Raw genomic sequence first — 22,337 nt, 5'->3', positions numbered from 1 at the left:
ATTGGTTGTATTCCTTAAAGATCTGTTCCTTTAGGGGGGTTAGTTATATAATCAAATCATTAGTTTTGATAGTGGTAGAATAATTTAGCTTTAGATTCCAGCATCGTCAGAAATTTCTACCTATATATATTAAGTCTCCGATTTCAGCATAAATATTTGACACAGATGCCGAGTCTTAGATCTCAGACTTATTCCAGAAAGCGATCTACATTAATTGGATGTTGCAATGTTTTCTGCGGGATTTGAGCTCCTGATCTCTTGATTTACTAGGCGAAGGGCTAGGCTCTGTGGTTGCTTGAAATAATAGATCCCTTTTAAGTACCCCTTTAAAGTACTTATTACATGATTTTCTAAGTCCACCCATATTAAAATATATCTATATGGATTGTATATGTTGCTCTATTCTTTATTTGTGATTGCTTGCAACCGTAAATGCTTAATAAATATTAAATCGTTGATGCTACAATCTTGTGACTAGACTACATTTAGCTTAAAAAGAAATATCGTAAGCCAAATACAAAACAAGGTTAACTAAGCGTAGGCCACATAATTGCATGTGGGCAACTTTAGTGGATATTACGGCTCAAGTACATGGGATTCGGATTCGGTGTGTCAGCATCTTCGAAGACAAAGTCCTCCTCTTCGTTCCAACGCACGCTGCGTGCCCCACTGCTATTTCTATTGCATTTTGCAGGGTATACACGATCGTGCCATTTTGGGGGTAGTTATCGGTTGGCAGTACGAGAAAAAAAGTAAGTTCAGAATATATAGACTTTGTCGCTGTGAACACATAAGAATTGGTTGTGTGTTTTGTTTGTTAATCTCTGTCAAGTTCACAGTATTCGATTACAAAACAAAAATCAAAAGAAACCAAAAAGCAAACTCATTCGATAATTGTTTAATAACGTTGGTAGAACCTGTTCAAGCCGGCCGCTGGTGGAGGCGGAGGCGGCGGCGCGCTGCGTGGAGGAGTGCGACGTGCTCTGCAAATGAGAATCATAAAGTGTGTCAAAATGTTACCCATCAAGGGAGTATGCTAGTCTTACGCCGCAACAACGTCAGCGTCCATATGTGCACCAGTACCGTACATATCGCTCTCGTCCATGTCAAAGTCATCGGTACCAGTGCGTTGGCTGTTGGAAGAAAGAGAGGTAGAATATTTCATTTTCCTTTTTTTAACATTTAACTCTTAATTTAACATGAGCAGCTACAATTCGGTCGGGTGTAAAGCGTCCAATGCGTTTTAATTAACAATTATTACAGTTTATTATTCTATTAACATTTTGTATGTTGTCTGAGACTGTTTGCAAATAGCGCTCTGTTACTAACATTATGTTATCTTAACGAGCGCTGTACAGAAAATATTGTTCATAATAAATGCGACAGTAACAGATGGAATTTAAATTTTTCACCGTAAATATCGTGATCAATGAATATTCCATTGTTCATTTTATATATGGATTTTATAATAATTTAAACAAACAAATTTTTTTTTAAGATAAGTGTTAAAAAAAAATGTATTTTACATTTTTGATATTTTTAAAAATTACTCTTACTGCACGTTATCTTTACATGACTGTTAATTAACATAACATAATAACAGAAGTTTCTTGACATTTCTGGTAACATTTTGCAAACACAATTTATTCATTTCAAGTTTAACAAAACCTTAAGCAGTGGAAGCTTTAAAGGATAGTTTCGTATGATAACGCTTGAAATGGTTTAGGTGAATATACGAAGTTTTAGGCACATCTATGGTAAAGAGGGTAGCAATAGTTAAAGTTTGTAGTTAACAATTTTAAGATAACATTGTCGCTGTTAAATTTCTATTGGAAATAGGAAAATTTAACATGCAAATTTATTTTCAACCCATCAATATTATTGAAAATAAAACTAAATTTAGAAATTTTATGGTTTTAGGCAAAGGAACACAGAATTGTGAGCCGATATAGAGACAACAGGGACAACTCACAGAAGCTGACTCCGCTTGTTAATAATGTCCTGCACGGCTCGGGCAGTCAGCGAGACTTTGTTCCTCAAACGCATCGGCGTTCGGGGCATGGGCACGGCAGCCGGTATATCCGGATTGACGCTCAGAACGGGCGTAACCGGACGACGTACCGCTTCGCTGCCAGATCTGTCCACATTGGTACCACGTCTTGAATGGAGAAATGAGTCACTAGAGGGTCAATTGCAAGCGGGCTAGGGGCGTAGCTTTTCACTGAAGCAAGACTCACAACTTTGGCTTAGTACGCAGCTGGGTGCGGCTATCTGGCTGCTGGCGGCGCATGTCTGGCTGCTGCCGAAGCTCGGGGCTGACGCTGTTCTTGGCGCGCCAGCCGCTGTCCTGCGGCTCATCCCCAAAGTCAAGCTCCTCAGTGCTTTGACGGTGACTGGCAGCAACAACAACAACAGAGTGTCAGAGTCAGGGTACTTAAAAGTGTGGCACGGGTGGTGGGGGACCTTAGCTAAACTTACAGCGGCGTCTTGATCTTATTTCTGGACTGCCAAATGTTGACGATCTTTCTAGACTGACTGCTTTCGCGCTCATTGGAGTTGGCTCTACTGGGCGCACTGGATGAACCCCAATTATCATCCTCGGTCATAGTGCCACCGCGACGCCTGTTTGGGTTTCAACATGAAATGCGATGAGTGGAAGCTGGTGAAGATGTGCGGCTTGGCCAATTTTTGTGGGCGTCTCTACTCACAGCTGCTGGCGACTGCGCACTGGTGTATTGATGGTCGCCATTTCGCGTCCACGGCTTAGCTCACGCTCTCGGCTACGCTGATCACGCTCCCGGTCACGATCACGCGCGCGCTCCCGCTCTAGCTCCCGTTGCTCCGACTCCTGGCGACGCTGATGCTGCTGCTGTTGCTGCTGCTGATGCTGCGGTTGTCTCGATGGCGTTGAATCCTCATCGCCTATGTCCAGTGTTTCCTCGGTGGCAGTGCGTCGTCTATGAGCAAGAGTTCTGTTATTTCCCGCTCGCCCACACCTCACTCTGGCTACTCACAGTGGCGGTCTGGCTCTTGCCGTGCTGCTGGTGCTGCGTTCCCTCTGCTGATCACGCTTCGCAGAGCTGCTCGTGCGCTGCTTCTGGCGTCCACGACTGTCGCCGCGACGTGACCGCTCGTCGCTTCTGTCGCTCCTGTCGCTTCTGTCGCTGCGCTGTCGATGCTTGCCCTTGCTGCGAGCCTGCGCCCTCTGCATCGCATTCAGGCGCGTCTCTATGGTGATCAGATTGAGACCCACTGGCGTACCGATCGCCCAGAGCAGCAGTGTTAGGAATATGAAGAACCACAGCCCATTGATGAAGTCCACCAGATTGCGGCACAGAAATATGCGACTAGCATCAAACGTATCGTAGAACGGGCGGCACTTGGTTGTCGTATCACCCAGCTGTGACTCCATAGTGGCTCGGCTGCTGGTCAGATAGGTCTTGAGGCTGTCAAAGGAATATATATTGAGAGCTGGTTTTGGAATTAAGTACTTATTTTTATTTTTTTTTTTATTTAACTTACATACTTATTTTCTTACCGTTTAAGTATAAGCAAATAAGTTGGGAGAATATTAAAGTGCCACAGAAAAGTGGTTCATTCAAAGCTAATTATTCCTCCGATTCTGCCGGCACAGGTCTACGAATGTGTAATCCGATGTTGAACAAAATGAGTTTTACCTATGTAAGACTGATTTGGTTTCAAAAATTTTAATTTGAATAAAGAACTTCTGATCTGTGCACAGGGAATCTTCCAGCCGAACACTTTAGTATTGTTTTATTGTGACTTGTTTCTGCCTATTTATAATTAGAAAGTGACTTTTATGCTTACTCAGAAGTGTTTACCATAACAGAGGGTTAAGACCATCTTTCAACAATTGCAGCTTTGAATTGTTTTGCATTCTCATTTCAAGTTGTCCTTCACACACTTCAGACAAGAAACCAACAAAAAGCAGAAATGCAATCATGACACTTGGCAAACTTAATCAAACGATTACGACTTTCAATTATCTGATAAAACAGTAAAAGCTATGTGCAGTGCCCTAGAGTTGAGGTTGTTTGCCTGTTTGTTGGTTTGCCTCTAGAGAAAAGAGCAACACAACAATAAAACAACCACACAAGCACACACACACACAAGGACAGACCAGAAGGACTTGGTCAGCCACAGGCTAGATGAAACGAGTGCCCCATAGAAAATCACTCAGATTTCAATGCAATTAACCCGACAATTTCTTGCATGCCTCTATGCATGTTGCATGCGTCCATTCTTGCTGTGGCCCACTCCACTTACCGCTCCGTGTAGACGCGCGTCAGATTGTGACAGATCTCGCCGGCCTTGTTCTCCAAATAGCCCTGTATGCTTTTCAAATGATTGAGCGTCTGATTGACCTGCTTTGCCCAGGGATCCCTCTGCAGCTCTAGTGCTGTCAGATGGTAAAGTATCTCATTCTGTAGGTTCTCCAGCGGTTGCAGTATGGCTGCCTGCAATCGTTTCGACCGGCTGCCCAGCGTGGTCATGCGAGACGATGTGGCTACGTCCTGAATCTGAAAGGCATCAGTAGATGGCAAAGGATTGGATTAGATGATTCACATAGCTAGGATAAATCAAATAAACGTTTGTCTTAAATTGCATATAGCACTTCAAATAAGTTAGTTCAAAGTAGATATTCTTAGTTTGTACACTGAAATAAAAATAAACGGAACTAAGTGGATAGAGGTAACAAAATTGTATCAGCTTTTACAATGCGAAAAAAATGTCTTGCAGTTAGCAAAAATAATGCTCGGATTAAAAAAAATCAAAAAATAAAAGCTTCAATGTATATTTTCAGTTTTGCGCTCTGTATTCGAAATGATGTGTATCAATAATACCCGAAGTGCAGTAATATAAAATCGATAGGCACATAAATCGATTTATGGATGTGAAGTTAGCTCACCTGTAATGCAACGCGCTGCATTTGATCGATGAATGTGGCCAAGTCCTTCTCGGGCGTGGGCGCACCGACACTGTTGCGGTAGGTGGTCAAATTGAATGCAGATGTTTGCAGCATATTCTCCAATATGTTTTGTATGGACTGGGTGAGCGACAGCAGTGTGCGTTCCGATACGGAAATGGCATCGATGGCCGTTGAGACTTTTGGGAATTGTTTTAAATCGGCTATTTTTGTGGTATTTACGAACGCATCCAATTGAAAGACATTGTACGATGCTTGATTTTGTTCGCAGCCCCTGATTGCGTATTCGCCATGGTGTGACATTGTTCAATTGTGTGTGTGTATGTGAGTGTGTGTGTGCGTGTGTGTGCGTGTGTGTGTCGGGCAGAGTTATGAGTGGTTCGTACCAAAGAAATGTCAAATAAAGTTTAGTTGAATTCATGCGAACATGTCAGCTTCAATATGCGTGGATTTTGCCACAACCACACACACACACACACGCGCACACACACACACACGCTCACACACACATACTGCATATAGTTAGCTGGCCTGAGTTGGAGCGGTATTTGAGGGCAGGACTGTGGGTTCGAGCATGCGGTCATGCTTATGTTGCATGGGATCGCATGCATGCGCATTTGTAGCTGTGCAGATAATTGGAATTGGGCTTAAAATTTGCGGCTACATGAGTTGTGGGTGCTGCTGCTTGGGTTAGGCGTGGTGTGTGTGTGTGTGTGGGGTGTGTGCGTGTGTGTTTTGCTGCACTCGCATTCTGCGTAAAATTAAGTGCCGTGCGGTGGCTAACAAATTTCATTGGGCTTTGAAAACTTTGCGGCTTGGTTGGCTATACGGGTATCTAAATTCTATGTTGTCCATGGACTGTGCTCTGCGGCCTGAATAATAAGTGCTGAACGGTGACGAAAATATTTGATTGCTGGTCATCTCTACTTGGGGCAACGTTCGCCAAGTGCAAACTTGTGATAGTGCTTTCAAGGGACTCTGGGTAATCTAGTGTGGCTTTCAAGCGGGTTGGCAACAATCAATAGACACGTTTCGGGCGGGTTAACAGGGTTCAATTCATGCTTTGGCAAGTTTATCGGGTGCGTTGACCTTTCAACTGTGATCCTATTGGCCTAACTATCAACTATCCCCTCCATGAAAAGAGCCCAGATTAAAATGGACTTTTATTGACAAACCAATCTGTCAAAAATGTAAGAAAAATAAATGCACTGTGCATATTTTGGGCAAAACTAAAAATATTATTTGGACTTACAGATTTTATTTCATAAGAATAAGCATTGAAATAAATATATAAATGGAACAAACTCAGGGTCAAGCTGTCGTTTAACCATTCAAAGCGGTTGCAGTTGACTTCTTGAAATTTAAAAGCATTTTAAATTCTTATTGAAAATGTTTAAATATAAACTATATTTCTTGGTTTTTGGATAGGTTTTTCTTTTGCGCTGTGACAGTTTTATTAATTTTTTTTTTGTGCTAAATATCTTAGTTCTCAATCAATATTATCGAAGTTAGTTTTCATTCTAACTTTTTTTTTTAATAAATAAAAATCTGGAAAATTGTTTTTTTATTTGGCGATGCAATAGTTTAAGGAACTTTAATATAAGTTTAAACTTTTATCTAAGGGCAGCTTATGACAAATGTATACATTATTATGCCCAACAATACTCAATGTATAAGTATTTACCTAAATTGCTCGTCTTCAAAGCGAACTGAGGGCTTGAGAGAGTAAAATATTGACAGCTCCCCAGAAAGTCGTCTGTGAGTAGGAAATATGTGTTGCGCATGAGTTTGTGGGCTATCAAAATTACAGGCACGTACAGTATCAAAGTAATTGGATAACAAAATTCGTTACTTGTTGGACTTGAGTTGGTTATATGTACATATTGGGTTATCTGGGGAGTCTAAGTACACGCATATTAGTGGGCAGAGGTAATAAAGTTCAAGGTGCAAAGTTCAACTCACCGGAGCGCAGTGCCCAGATTGACATTGACCACAGACCGATTGACACCAGCGGGGCGCAATAGCTCACCGATGATGCCCGTTTGGGGCTCGTCGGCATAAACATAGCCGGGCTTATCGAATAGCTTACCCAGCATCTCGTAGTTATTGTCGTTGAGAGAGCGACAGAGAAAGACCTCCGTGTTGCCACCAATGGCCAGCGAGAAGACGCCATAGAAGGTGAGGCAAATGCTGCCCACGCATATTATCAATACGGCGACGAAAAATACCACGCCCGACTTCACATTCGATTCGCACAGGAAACAGCAGTAGGACATCAACATGAAGAGCATCACCCAAACGATCACCATGGCCGCTATCCAGCCAATGCTCCAGTATGTGTTCGCCCACTCCTTCAGCTCATTGTAGCCGGGCTCCAGGGCTGGCCACATGCGCTGCAGCCGCTGCAGTAGGGCATTAATTGTCGACGTTAACATCTGGGCATTGGCCGTTGTCCGGTGCCTGATGCTGGCCAGCTGCTCCAGCGTATCTGTGGACAAGTTTGGAAATTCAATTAGTGTATTTTGCGGCCCAGGTGACAGTAATTAATATTGTGTTAAACTTGAACCAAACCCAACAGCCGCCCCATTGTGGTCTCTGTTTGTTACGGCAAATTTCAAGCCCCACACTTCTTGACACTGGTTGCCATTGGCCCTGACACGTGCTATTGATTGAATTGTACATTTAAATTGAGGCCATTATCGAGTTTTGTTTATGTTTGAGAAAGTTTTTGGATGTTTTAGAAATAAACATATTAAATAATTGTTGACAAAGTGTGTGCGCGTGTGTTTGGCCTTTCAATTATATAAAATTTAAGAAAATGTTAAGAAATTTAAGAAAATTCTTCTCCGATTTTCGCATTTTCACAATATGCATAATTTTTTGTGTCTGGACAAATATTTGATGATCAAGAATAAATTTGCACAGTTTTTCGTCAGAATTTTATCATAAAGGAAAAGAATTTTTTATATTATTTTAGCTTTGCTGAAAAATTGTTATAAAAAATTGTTTCGCAAGTAAACCGGTTACATTTTATCTTTGCCATCAGCTATTCTATTTTATTTTTTATTATTTAGTTTAAAAAAAATGTAACAATTCTTTTAATAAAACTTGCTATAGAATAGAAAATATGCTGCATAACAGTTGGTGAAAACTGTTTAAAATTTAATAAGTTCTTGTTTGATATTTGGATTAGATTTTGACGGTTTTATAAGTTCCTTTCGTTTTCTTAAGAGCTCACAGTATTTTCACTCCCCCGTACAATATTATTGTGTGAGCTATGATTGGACTTACAGTTGCGTTCATATGCCGTGTCGTGTTTGACTTGCTGCGGGAAATTGCTGAAAATGGAACGTGAGACGCCAACTTCCGATGTTAGATTTTTGACAGTGGCACCAAATTCAATTTCGCCCAAATAGCGCATGCGAAAGATGCTCTGGTCCTCTTGCAGCTGACAAATCGCAACGAAATGGGATATGGCCGCAGTTGCGTTACGAATTGGAAAACAGTTGGAAATGAAAGGGGCGAAAATTAAACGGATAAGGCGAAAATCAAGTTGACCAACTAACTCACCGTCTTGAGTGCGTCGACTACGCCATTCTCCTCGAAGCTGCGTATACGCAATGTGTCGCAGAGCGGACGATCCCGGTACGTGCACTGGCGCTGTAGCACGGACAACTGTATTTGCAGCTCCTCCATGCGAGCGGCGGCCTCCTGTGACAGCTTCAAGGCGCGTCCGACGGTCTCCTGGAGCATGAGCACGCGATAGATGAGCTCCGCATTCGCTGCGACAAAATCCACGAAAACATAATTGTAGCATATTTATTTGGGCTAACCAGGGAGTGTGGCCTGTGCAGGGGCAGGCTAAGGTTATGAGTCCTGCTCTAAATTACACATTGTGTGCGAATCTAATGCAGCTTCCCTCTTGACATTTGTGCTCTGCTTGTGTCAACTTGCCACCGGATGTGGATGCCGCCTGCCAGCCTGACTGAGCCTCTGATATCGTAGCACGCGACATCCTCTCGAGTTTTATATTTGCGATTGGCCTCCCCATAATGAAATTGGGCGCAAACAATCGCTTGTCTCGGCGAACTTCAATATTTATTGTGAAATATGACAAGATTTGGGAGCAATTGTTTTGTTTTGCCAAAAGTCAAAATATTAAAGAAAATAAGTTCTGATGCTTCTAGAGAGCTCGTGATGTATAATTATAATAATGTTTATACTAACAGTCAGGTCTCTCATGGAATCCCAGAATGTGACTATTCTCTACGTTGAAATAAGAATGAATTTTAAATCGGCCTGTAAAATTATAGCCAAACTTGAGCTTACTACAATAAAGGATTTATGGAAACATAATTATTTTATCTTGGGTCATATTATTTAATTCTATTACTCAATAATAACTACATTCTTATTGTTTTCTTTTATATGATGATGCTCCGTTTGTTTGATTGTGAAAAATGTCACACTTCTGTAAGTCAAGACCTAAATGGATTTGTCGTACCGTAAACAAGAAGTACAATTCTGATCTGGGTCAAGTCCGAGTTGCACGCATTCAGGCAGACAATCGCAGTGGAGCACTTAACCAAAAGACTCACCCAGGCTAAGTGTCGTCAATGAATCATATGCCAGCTCGAGGCCAGTGTGTGCGGATATTTCCGCTTGAATTGGCTCGCCAAGGAGAACATCCACGTCTACGGGAATAGAAAAGAGACAGACAGTTTATTGAGTTCACATAGAGTGCGCACAGGGGCATTTACTGCAGTCACGGGTAGGGGAAGTGGGACAGTCACTGCAATAACTCACAATGCAATGCATAAAGTTTTAGCATAATACATGAATCGAAAACTATAAATGTAAGCGACGCGGCTGGTCATAAAGTTGGCAAAAGGAAAAGTTTTTATTTTAGGTGCCCACCCACTGACCTTCCAAGTCTTTGACGACTCTCTCAACGGAAACATGAAAGCCATTATCCAGTTTGTGTTTGATTTGTAGATGCGTGTCCTTAAGAAAGACCTCCACATCGTGCACTGCGGACTTGACCATCTCTGGCGTCATCTCAATGCCCGCCGAGAGACGACTGTTCGCATAAAATATGCTAAAGTCGCTCAGCCTGCAAAGTGCCATTAAATTGAGTCAACTCCAAAGTAAAACTTTCCAATTGGCCACATACGTGAGCAGGATAAAGACAATCCAGAGAGTGACCAGCCCGGCGCTTTTGCGACAGCGCAGATTCTCCTCCAGCGACTCGTCGCGTATGTGAACCTGCGCCTTCCGTATGAGCTCCACTTCATCATGGGTGGCGCGACGGCCACAGCACCACGCACAGGTGGCAATCAGCGGCACCAGCGCCAGTATGGCAAAAATACTCATCAGCGCTATGAAACCGGATTCGATCTTAATAGCCTACAAAATATAATTAAGAATATTTACAGAGATTCAACGGAATGTTTTATCTTGGAGAAATATTATTACTCACGTTGGCGGCGAAGTCAATAAGGCTGACGTTTTTGTGTAGTACATCTCGTATGGAATCTGCCAAATAATGTAATAATAATAATAAAAGTAAATATAAATTTATATAAATTTGTGTATAAAAATCGAATTAAAAGTATATGATTTATTATACAATATGGATATTACATATCTATCGTACACTATTCATCAAACAAATTTCGTGTTGTCCGCTAATATAACTTTTAGTCAGTCGACTGGTCAGCTTGGTCGGAATCCTCACTGATATGCTGGATGACCACCACATTGAGCAGATTAGCCTCGGCCAAGGTGCGGGGATCTCTCTCGTGAAGATCGTAACGTGGAAACGCAGTCATAAGCAGAAAGTTTTGGCTGCTATATTGAGGCCTTGCCATGCGCACATATCTGTAAAGATCCCCCACATTGTGGGTGGTATTGAAGCGCGCGGCGATACGGCTGCCATTGGCGAGACGAAACTGAATGGTGGTCGTTTCCGTCTGTCCGTTCAGCTGCAGCGTGTTCTGTGCGTTCTCCTCGTGGCGGTGCTGCAGCTCCAGCGGCGTCTGCTGCTCAGTCGCCTGTGCGGCAAGTTCGATGCGTGGCGTGGGACTGCACAAGGGACGTCCGAAGCCCATGAACTGCTTGCGCGATAGTTCGCGATAGGACTCGTTTGTGTGATCGCGCACGCTCAGCTCAATGCGTTGGCCAAACTCCTGCATCTCATCAGGGAAGTCGCCGCGCATAATGGCACTCAGGAAGCGCTCATTCTCGGGCACCTCATAGAGCCGCAGGGAGCCGTCGTCCAGTGAGAAGCCCTCGGACCAGAGATGCAGCACAACCAGACTGTGCTCGTTCTCTTCCAGCTCGGAATCCGAGTCCAGCTCATCATCATCGCGTGCTGGCGGCGGATTTATGGGATGAGCGCTGCCCAGACGCTCGCCACGGCCCCAAGCGCGCAAACTGCGATCGCTGTCCGCCGTGGTCAGCGCAGGCGTCGAATCCTCAATCTGCACACGTTTAGACGTCTGGATGCCGTCTCTGGGTGGTTGCGGCATGGAGCTGTCGGAGGTGCCGCCGAAGTAAGCCTCGGGCTCATCCTCACGGTTGGTCGTTTGACGACTAAGCAGGCTCTGTAGGGATTGCAGCCCCTGTGCCTCAGTCGCATTGCTGTTCCGCCCTTTAGCCTTGTCGTCTTCGTATTTAAGGCTAGCCTGCTCCAGGGCCCAGTTGTTGGTCGTCAGGTAATGACGCGCTACCTCCTCCTGTTCGCCATGTTTCTTCATAAAGCTGGCTAGCTTTTGCTCATCGGACATCTGCGGCTAGCCTGTGGCTCCTCCTCCAACTTGTTGACCAATTTTGATAAATAAATTTTCATAAATTCATACTGTTCTCTAATCAGCTTAGTCTAAGCTGACTTTGCTTTAAATCTTCAACGCCTGAAACCTGTTTTGATGGCCAGCGCGATGACTTGCATATTTGATAAGGACTCGGCACTGACGAAAACCGTGTAGTACATGGCATAATGTATGTACGACTAAGAGCCATAAACTATACGCCAACTGAATTTAGTGTCATGATTTAATCCAATCTCTAACAGCGTGCAGCATTCACAATGCCCCACGCATGGCCGAGCTGTGACCATGGGAATCATTCACACTCTGAGAGCGAACAGTGGGCTTCCAATTGTAAAACTTTTAAATCTACCTGTGTTTCTATCCCGATTTAATGGGTCTTATATGGAAATTTTCGAGATATGCTTTCATTTAAATGGGAAATGAAAGATGTCTGGGATTGATCGAATGCTTAAAATATATTGGTTTTATGCAATATTAAATTAAATGATTAAGAACTTGTTCACAGCTTAAATATAGTAGGGCTTCATCGCCCTACTTATTAATTGAGCAAACATATATCAATTTAATTGAAATGCATGCAGCTTAATGAAAGTTTTTGTGGCTATTGAAAATCTTAATATTTAAGTTATTAGAACTCAAATATATATGTATATAGAATTTCTACTATAAGTACAAGTTTATTTTATATAAGATTTGTTTGAGAAGTGTATTTTTAATGCTCAAACTTTTATATATAAACATGCATATATAAATCGAAAATTGCATAAAAGCAGTTGGGCTTAGAGACTTATCTATCTTCAAATAATACACTGAGTATTACTTAAAAATAGGTGAAATCTTTGAAGCTATATAAGGCTTTAAACCTTAGTTCATGTATTGCAGAATATTGTCCAGGATTATACATTTTATATATTTTATTGAATAACTTTATTGTTCTTTACCATTGTAAATGATATAAAATTGTGCATTGTCCTATTTAATTCCTTAGCTGTTGGCAGGCAGTCAAAACTAGTTACCAAGCCACACACACTCGCACATACTCACACACACCCACACACACACACACACACACACACACACACACACACACACAAACACACACACACTTCCACAAAACATAGATATATACATATGGGAAAGACAAAACCCCTTCCAGAAACTTACCAAGCGGCAATTCTTCGGGCGTGATAAGCGATAAAAATTCACTAACGTAGGTGAATATAAATGGTCCCGGCGCAATGTCCATGCCTGGTATGCTGTATGTAAAAAATGTGGATGGCGTTGTTGTTGCTGTTGTTGCTGTTGATTCTATTGTTGTTGGGGCGATTGTTGCTGCCGTGCCACTAGACATTGCTGCGGCCGTCGCTGTTGTTGCTGTTGACGAGAACATAATTGTTGTTGCGGCTGGCGTTGGCAGTGTTAGATTACGTATACGTAGGTCCATCTTCGGCCGGTTGCTTATCCGTGTGTGACCACAACTCCCTATGAGTGTGTTTGCCTAAGTGTGTGTCTGTGTGTGTATGTGTGTAGCTGAAATGAATAAATGGGATAAGAGCACAATGAATGCCTGGAAACCCGACAAGAATGGACGGCACACAGCCACACACCTACACACAGTCATGGGTTGTGTGTTGGGTGCAGGATGTTGTAAAATATTTTCGGAATTTTGTGCTCCAATTATGCATTCATATATATGCCCGAACCAGCCGCAAGTAACTCACATGGATTATATGACACACACGAATATAAATTAATAATTATTGCGCTTGTGAGAAATTTTCACATATTTTTTCCTAGAAATTAATTTGCGGCTAAAGTTCTTCATGTTATTTAATATGTTTATTAAAAGAAATCAAAAAAGAGAAATTCTTGTACCAAACATATATTTTATGATAGAAATATTTGTGTGATAAACGCAATATAATTTCATAAAAAATAAAGTGGATCCCAAAAAAGTGAAGGGGTAAGGCGTTGGTAATTAAAATATCTCCTACTTATTTTTTAATGAATGAAAATTATTGATAATGTGCGAAGTTAGTTTGAGTTGCAAAGGATTGAATTTCATAACATACTATGCAAAATTATAATAAGTGTTTTATTAATGCAAGTAACCAAGCTTCTAGAGTTTTAAAATAAAATTAAAATTTAAAATTAAATTATAACAAACTAAACATTATTGAGTTGAGGAGGAAATGATTCAAGGCATTTTATTAAATGTGACAATAATACTCCGAATTTTTAATCGAGCAAGAATATTTACACATTTATATTAATAGAACAAAAGAATATTATTTAATTAAAATAATTATATTTATATCGAATTAACCACACCTTTCCTAAACCTCAAGTGGCTCACATCTCTTGTATTTTTCCTTACATAGATGTACACAAGTACAATTTCTGCCTTGACCAAGTTCGTGTTTTATTCAACTTTTAAACTTTTCCATTGTACGCCATTCGCACTGTTCCAAGGTGCTGTCCCAAATTGGAGGCACATTTGTTTCAATCGTATTCACGGCACGACGCCAAGTATTGTCCCTGAATTTGTGACGCCTTGAATTGAATTTTCCACTCGTTAATTCTATTAATTTCATTTTTCATTTATTTTGTGTCTTTTTGAGTTTTCGTTCGCTGTCTTTGGCCTTTCAACTGCCGTCAACAGTAGAGAATTGTTTTACACCTCGTGGGTAATGACTTTCATTGTCTGCAACATTTTTGTTGCACATATAAATTCATGTATTTGATTCACGTATTTCTTGTCTCTACTTTCGACTCTCTGCGCGCTGTTGTGAGTGCGGCAACCCCGGTCGCTGGCGAAGCCCCGCAAGCACTCGGCAACTCTTCCACAATTTCCTTGACAATACGCCGCAGTACTGGCCAATGGCCACACTAATTGCTTTGCTCTGGGATTTGCACTGTTCAGAATTAGAACAAACCAATACGAGAGAAACTTAAATAGTCTTGAGCACAAAAGTGGGTCATTAAAATGCGATACCGCAAGTCAGGGCATGGGTACGGCGGTGTTCGGTTCTACTCACAGGGTCTCTTACTCAGACCCCTCTTTCTCTTTCTCTCTCTCTCTCTCTCTCTCTCTCTTTCTCTCTCTCTCTCTCTCTCTCTCACTCTCTCTCTTAGTTTCTGTCTATGTCTGTGTCTGTGCGATTATGTGAGCTCAATGGACACAAGTCAAGGCGCTCGAGTTGCTTGCCAAGCTCTTCTGAAGGCAACTCGATACGCATCGCACTGAAAGGTGCTACGGACATGTTTTTGCTGTTATTATTGCTACTGCTGCAGTTGTTCATTGTTGTTATTGTGTTTGTTCGGAGCACATTAGTTTAAGCCGTTTTATGATAAGTACTTGGCTTTATGGCATGAGGTGCAAAAGTTCATGCACGGGGTTAGATAAGGTAGTAAAATTTCAAAAGTGTCTTTGTTTTACTAAGTAATATATTGGGTATTTAGTATGAATCGATAATAAATATTGTGTGCACAACCAAAAGGGTTGGTCAAATAAATGCAAGCAACTAGCAAGTTAAGCTACTTAGTACGTATCTTTAATATAATATTAAAATTTACAAATATAACAAAGGTTTATTATTGAAACAGCATTGACAATTTTAAAATACGCTTGAACTCAAATTAAGCAGGAGCTAACTATGATTTTGACATATCTTTTTGGAATTTTGTGATCTCATATAAATAGTATATATCCATGCAACATGGATCTGTCTTGCTCATCAATTGATTCGCTCTTATTATAATAAATATGAATGTTCTACTTTTAGCTTTAAACAAAACCAATAATTATAGGTTAGTAATTTCTTGAATATAATCATTATAATATGGTTTAGTAAAGTTTAAGGTTTGAGTATTAAAGGTTCGGTTTAGAAATTGAATGAAGGCTTTGATATATACGAACCGGTTACATTTTGAATGTTCTATGAAGAGCTTTAAGAAATATTACTTGACTGTGGCGCAATCTTAATACTTAAGGGATAGTTTTCCACAATTTAAAGATATTTTCAGATTGTTCATTTATTATAATAATAATGAATTAAATGTTTACATGCTTCAAACTTTAAAATCTTATTTTTTCCAATCTAACATTAATTGTATAAAATTTCATATGTTCTCGCCTTAAGTCTTTAAGAGATTTTTTATTAAACTGTTTATATAATTTAATTTCTATAAAAAAACGCTCTTTAAGCTTTTAAGTTATTTGTTAAAGCGAGTGTTGACACCTCTAGAAGCAGAGTAAAAAATAGTTTTCCCTTTTTTTCTGTCAATTATTTAATTTATGCGATTCAATTGAAGTTTGCATCTGCTTGAAATTTAATTGCTATTGAAAGCATTCAGTGGTCGTTAAACTCGGCATATAAACGAGTGAATGTCAGTGTGAATGTGAATGTGAATGTAAATTGGAGTCAATGATTTTGACGTGAATGAGTCGTGGTATTAATGCTTAACGCTCCACTTCTTGCCAATGCGCAAAAAGCTACTAATTAATAAATTACATACCAAATAAACTTACCTCGTTTGCTGTTTAAATTGTTTGATTTACTAGCGCCTCTCTTTCTCCCTCTCCCGCTCTTTTTCTCGCTCTCTCTCGCTTTTACTTTATATTTGTGTCTCTTTTACTATTTGTTTTTTTAATTAGGCTGGCTGTTGCACATTGTCTGGAATTCCATCGGGTATTTTTTTTTATTGAAACTCATTAAAATGCAAATTCCAACAATTTTATGCCGATTTATTTAGCCACACTTTTAGTTTATGAATTTATTTGCACATATTGTAAATTAAATAACTGCATCGATTACAGTCTGCACATATTTGCTTGCATATGCGGAATTTTTCACCAAATTGCATTTTCCACCTGCCCAGTCATTTTTATTGATTTATTTGTAATTTGTTTTAGATGCCTACATTTTCCACGAGAGTTGATGCATTTTACTGTAATTTTTTTGAAATCTGCAATCACAAAAATTCATGCGCAGCACCCGGGATCTGGACGCAGTGTCCTGGGATCAGGGCTTACATAGATGGTATAGGAATTTTTTAATTTCAACAGGCACAAAGCTGGACACGTTTTGCAAAGTCAAGCGCCCTCTCAAGACTGAACTACAAATGGCTCGAAGCCCAAATAATCGCCAAAGAAAACTTAGAAATTCTCTTTATTTTATTTTGTGGCAACAGGCATGTAAAAACCGGCAAAAGCGTATGGTACAATTGTCCATAAACAGTGGTGAATTCCATTCCTTCATTTCACTCACCCAACCAGCACGTGCTAATCTGAGCTATTGGCGGGAAGTATTGCCTATCTGTGTTCTCTATATGCTTACGATACATATACATACAAATTTTAAATTTATCTCTATATATGAAATTAGTTTACAGTTTTTTTGCTTGATATAGATTGAAGTGTTAAAGAAGCAATTTCTCATGGCACATATTTATTTTGACAATTATTTATGAATATGTATGAATAAATGTTAGGTATGTATGTTGTATGTAAATAGGAAATACGTCTTAAGTTTTAGTTTAAATGAATATTTTATAAATAATTTATAGTAAAAATACATAATTAGATGCATGTATGTGTTTTTAAAATACTTTCATTGCCAAATTTGTTTCAATTTAAATTAATCGTATAATAGGATGGCTATGTATGTTACAGCAAGAATTAACTTAGACTTGGAGTGGTTTATTTAGCATTATAATATTAAAACTAATAGCATTTCAGAGTTCTAACTACAGCTTCTGTCAGTTAAATAAATTTGCCTAAAGTTAGTTTGCTGCATATTAGTTGAATAGTTTCATACTTCTACTGGGAGCTTTAAAATGATCCAATAAGTATTAAAAAAACAGGGTTTTCTGTTTTTTTTTTATTTTTTAGCATTTATGAACTGCTTGTGCCTTGGTCTTTGCATAAAGCACTCGAAGATTTTGTTTTTGAAGTCGCATCAACGCCAAGCCGGACAAAGTTTTTGCTACGCTGCGTGCCCAAGCGTTGACAGTGCCTGTGGGGGGCTGAGCTGACTGGGTGGCTGGGGTTCAAAAGTATGGGCGGATGACAGCTGGGCTGGCTGCCACCCAATGCCGTTTCACACATATTGTCACAGGCTCACAGCGTGTGTCGACAACGGCAACGACGACAATGTCGTTGCGCCTCAGCGTATGCAATGCTTTTCATGGCTAAAATTCAATTTTCCTTTGATTTATGCATTTTGTGTTGCGGATTTGCACGGCAGCCGCAAGCATGCCGCAAACTTGCAATACTTCCAAATTTAAAACTTAAACTCTGAAATTGCATCAAACGAAACTTGACAACATCTGCAATTGCAGTTCCAATTCAAGTTACATTTACAGTTGCGGCTGCTACTCACGTAAACTTCCCTAAAAGCATTCCAGAATTGACACAACCACTTTGCTCTATAAGCACATTTCTTAAATATTTATTTTTTATACTAAAGCTTATCTGATTATCCATTCGGAGGAATTTCTGTTCCTCCAGACATTAAAATATTTAACACACTGATATACAAGTTGAACAGATTTTTATATTACCCTGTAAAGCAATATCTTTTCAAATATTTCCATTTCTTTCTCAAAAGTTAAGTAAAAATGACTAAGTATTGGAAATAAGTTTTCTTTCTATCCCTTTAAAATAGCACTCTTAAATACTACATTCACACAAACTTAAGTGAGAAAAGTCATATGAAGAGCTTTAGAAACACATGTGCTCGTCAATTTAAATACCTTATAGCATTAAAGTGCTCTTTAAAATTTGCAAGCTTTGTATTACATAAAAGTGCCTGAACTATACTTAATTTTCTCCCACATATAAGCAAGCAATTAGACTAAGTACATGGACAACGCGGGCTTCCCGAGTCCCCATGCACTAAGTGCGACATCCCACAGGAATGAGCTGTGTACACACCCATTTGTGTGCTGGCTATAAAACCGCAGGTCGCATAACGGGCCAGCTTAGTTGAGGCATCGACGTGCGTGGAGGCGTTTGGAACATGGCCGCAACAGTGGTGCAAGAGGATAAGCCCAGCTGCTTGCTTCCGGGTCCGGAGCTGTTGGCCTTGCCGGGATTCGACTATCAACGCGCCAGCATCACTTCAGCGGCGCTTAGCGATGTGCCGAGCGATGTGATTATCAAATCTCGGATCAGATACGGCAGTCGTCTGTCCGCCTGCAAGGGTCTTTTGCTGGAGTACTCGAAGAGCACCACCATACACGGCATACGCTACATATTTGAGGTGCATCGCCCCATCTATGAGAAGTGCGTGCGTGTCCTTAAAGCTGTCCAGTACTCGGCTAAATGTGTGTCTGTGTGTGTTCACAGATTATACTGGCTGGTTCTGACTTGCACATCGGTTTACTTTGCGGTTTCGCTCATTTGGGCTACTTACCTGAAGTGGCAGGACTCGCCGGTCATATTGGGCTTCGACGAGACGCTGGTACCCGTGCATAAAATACCATTCCCCACCATAACCATATGCCCGGAAATCAAAATGGAGCGCAATGTCTTCGACTATGCGAACATCTCACAACAGATCTGGCAGAACTTTAAGGAAAACAATCAATTCTCCGCCGTGGATGAGCAAGAGTTGAGTATTATCCTACAAAATAAATACGTTTAAGGTATGTAGGGATAGAAAGCACAACAGTTTGAAAACCTTTTTTTTCTGCTTACCTTATTCACCAATTCAAGAATGAAAACTTTCGCTAGCGGGAAATGGGTGGAAATAGTTAAATAGAAGTTTAGAGTAAAACACCCATTTTAATATATTTATTTACAGTCTGGAGCGCCTGGCCGCGACAATGCACATATGTGACTCGGATGTGGCTGCCAAATTCGCGCCGCTGTTGTCGAACCTGCGCAACAAGGAACCGCAGGATGTGACCGAGACGCTGGTGGGTTTAAGCATATCGAAGAATGAAACGGGCCCATTTTGCCGCTGGAATGGTCGCTTCTACTTTTGCGACAAGCTGTTTGACTTTGTAGCCACGGACGAGGGCATTTGCTATCAGTTCAATGGACTGAGGCCCAGGGATATATATCGCGATGAGCGTTACGTCAGCTACGTGGATCCGGATGAGGTTGATTTTCAGAACTACTTTGACCAGGACTTGCCCAGACTTAATGAAATAAAGGGCAACTGGTCGCTGGATACGGGCTTCGTAAATCAAGGCCAGAACTCGTATCCACAGCGCACGGTGGCGTCTTCGGTTCGCAACGGCTTCTTTGCCTTTCTGCAGGGCCTGGAGCACAATTACGACTACGATTGTCGCAGCTTTAAGCAAGGCTATAAGGTGCGTAATATATGGTGTATATATACGTCATATGCGGTTCTGGGTGTGCTCATCAATTTTTCATTGCAGGTATTTCTTAACTCTCCGGAGAGCGTGCCGCTCACCTCTGGCAATTACATACTAGTGCCCCATGGCCATGAAGTCATGGTTAGCGTGCTGCCCAACTATGTCGTGTCCACGGATAATTTGCATGAAATTAGCCCTGAAAAGTGAGCACATCAGAGACACCTACAGCACATGATGAAAATAATATTAATATAACACTCAATGCATTTAAAAGACCTTTAGGTGTTTATAGTAAACGTTAATTAATAACGTCAAAGGCAATATTTTGAAACATTCATAAGATTCATGGCATCCATATTCACAAAATTAATTTCGTACAATATTTATCGCCTCATTCAATATACTTATAGCACTCATAACATTCATAGCATGCATAGCATTCAAAATATTCATATCAAGCATAAAATTACCTTGAAAAGTAAGTATACGAATATTATAAAACACTTAATACGTACAGAATGTTAACGTTCAACCCAATACATTTGCAATATTAATAAGACAAAATTTGTGATTACAAAATGCTTATCATAACATTAATTTTATACAAAATATTCATAGCATTCATATTCATAGTCATTCATAATACTTATAGCAGTAATAACATTCATAGCTTTCAAAAAATTCACAACAAGCAAAACATTCAACACATTTCCATATTTTTATCAGTTAATAAGTATCTTACATAATTTTACATAATATAACATGTTTATCCATTTTATTTGCATATTCATAATTTTCTCAGCTAAACATTTATAGCACTCAAAACATTCATAGCATTCATAATATTTATAACACGCATAACATTTGTTTCATTGCAATTGGTATTCATATCATTCGTTTTATTTAACAGACGTCAGTGCTACTTCGATGATGAACGCGCTCTTAGGTTCTTCCGCAGCTACTCGCAGAGCAATTGCCAGACCGAGTGTCTGGCCAACTTTACAATGTCTAAATGTGGCTGCGTCAAGTTCTGGATGCCCAGTGCGTGACTATCGACTCATGACTATCTTATGGTGCATAATTCAAGCCGTGACTTATTTGCAGAGCCCTTGGATGTACCAGTTTGCGGTCTGGAGAGCATTGCCTGCTACACTGCTGCACAGGACGAGCTCTACAGCTTGCTTCAGAACCAGACGATACAGCAGAGCCTCGACCCCAATGCCAAGGTCATGTGTAACTGTATGCCCGCCTGCACTTCGCTGGAGTACAACTTTGAAATCTCTCGTGCCTTCTACAATGTAGAGAAGACAATTCGCGCCTTTCGCGAGGTGTACGAGCACACAGAGTACGTATACATGTATGTATCTGATCTGCGGCTTCTATATGCACACATTTGCAGCGCCATTGGCTCTCGTCTGACCGTGTACTTTAAGGAGCACCAGTTTACGGCCATTAAGCGTACGATTCTATTTGGCGTATCCACTTTAATATCCAATTGTGGTGGCATCTTTGGCCTGTTCATGGGCATCTCCAGCTTAAGCTTTATAGAGCTTGTCTATTTCTTCTCGATGCGCATTTGCGGCAGTTGCAGTCAGAGGCGTAAGCGCAAGGCCATGCGTCACATATTTTCGCAGGATCAAAAGGAACAGGATCAAGTGCAACTTGAGCCGTGAGGCTCTGATCGTGTTTGCTTACATTTTCACATATATTCTCAACTATATATTGTATGTACATAATTGGAGGCTTTGGTATTCCACATCTCGCTTGCCCTTTCAAACTATCAAAAATTTAAGTTTTTTGAAAGAGAAACTTTTTTATTTACTGTACTTTATTATATACTAGCGGGCATTTCCCGGCCTTGCCCATTGAACGTTTTATGCTACAAATTTAAGATATTAAATTTCCACAAAACCTAAATTTACCCATCTTGATATCCTCTTTTACTTAAAAATATGCTTCAAATATAGGAATCAACGGTCTCTGCCCATGTTAGACTTGCGGTGAATCTTTTTCACCAAGGAGGGATGAATTTTCCAAAAAGTGCGAAACACCTCTCAAATTAAATTTGAGCACAGATATTTGAAAATAAGTTTGAGATCGATAGGATGGTAAACAAAAAAAATTCATACAAAGGTTTTTCGCGAATTTTCCACACATGCGGATGGCATTTTTCGAACACCCTTATTAACGTCCTTTAGCACATAAGGTAACTACAGTGAAAATTTCAGTTT

At 40.4% G+C, this 22,337-nt stretch overlaps 3 protein-coding genes across 5 annotated transcripts; 1 reads left to right on the top strand and 2 right to left on the bottom strand.

Annotated features, from left to right (window-relative positions):
• Positions 1-407: 407 nt before the first annotated feature.
• On the bottom strand, positions 408-16,347 carry LOC115757900 (prominin-2). 3 transcript variants are annotated; one of them, XM_030698346.1, is made up of 16 exons: positions 16,310-16,347; positions 12,943-13,308; positions 10,428-10,483; positions 10,122-10,354; positions 9,874-10,061; positions 9,547-9,642; positions 8,519-8,730; positions 8,240-8,396; positions 6,911-7,436; positions 4,931-5,222; positions 4,288-4,541; positions 3,015-3,446; positions 2,709-2,957; positions 1,047-1,133; positions 918-983; positions 408-678 (listed from the first exon to the last, which is right to left on the bottom strand). In XM_030698346.1, the coding sequence occupies exons 2-16, from the start codon at positions 13,220-13,222 to the stop codon at positions 567-569; spliced, it is 3,240 nt and encodes a 1,079-aa protein (XP_030554206.1). In that variant the 5' UTR covers positions 13,223-13,308; positions 16,310-16,347; the 3' UTR covers positions 408-566. The 3 variants fall into 3 exon arrangements, with proteins under 3 accessions (XP_030554206.1, XP_030554207.1, XP_030554208.1); XM_030698347.1 differs by having other exon boundaries at positions 610-780; XM_030698348.1 differs by lacking the exons at positions 408-678; positions 918-983; positions 1,047-1,133 and adding an exon at positions 2,258-2,622.
• LOC115757901 (UBX domain-containing protein 2B) lies at positions 10,588-11,822 on the bottom strand. Its single transcript, XM_030698349.1, has one exon. It carries the CDS (start codon positions 11,734-11,736, stop codon positions 10,648-10,650), a length of 1,089 nt encoding a protein of 362 aa, XP_030554209.1. The 5' UTR covers positions 11,737-11,822; the 3' UTR covers positions 10,588-10,647.
• A 2,453-nt stretch (positions 16,348-18,800) lies between the features above and the next one.
• LOC115758078 (pickpocket protein 28) lies at positions 18,801-22,001 on the top strand. The gene is made up of 7 exons (XM_030698592.1): positions 18,801-19,066; positions 19,130-19,393; positions 19,587-20,100; positions 20,170-20,309; positions 21,017-21,147; positions 21,211-21,451; positions 21,506-22,001. Exons 1-7 carry the CDS (start codon positions 18,801-18,803, stop codon positions 21,777-21,779), a joined length of 1,830 nt encoding a protein of 609 aa, XP_030554452.1. The 3' UTR covers positions 21,780-22,001.
• The last annotated feature ends 336 nt before the right edge of the window (positions 22,002-22,337 follow it).

This window comes from Drosophila novamexicana, unplaced genomic scaffold, assembly GCF_003285875.2.
Source record: "Drosophila novamexicana strain 15010-1031.04,08,12 unplaced genomic scaffold, DnovRS2.1 tig00000121-arrow-pilon, whole genome shotgun sequence".
In the NCBI taxonomy this organism is placed as follows: Eukaryota; Metazoa; Arthropoda; class Insecta; order Diptera; family Drosophilidae; genus Drosophila; species Drosophila novamexicana.
This window is presented reverse-complemented; position numbering and strand designations above follow the sequence as displayed.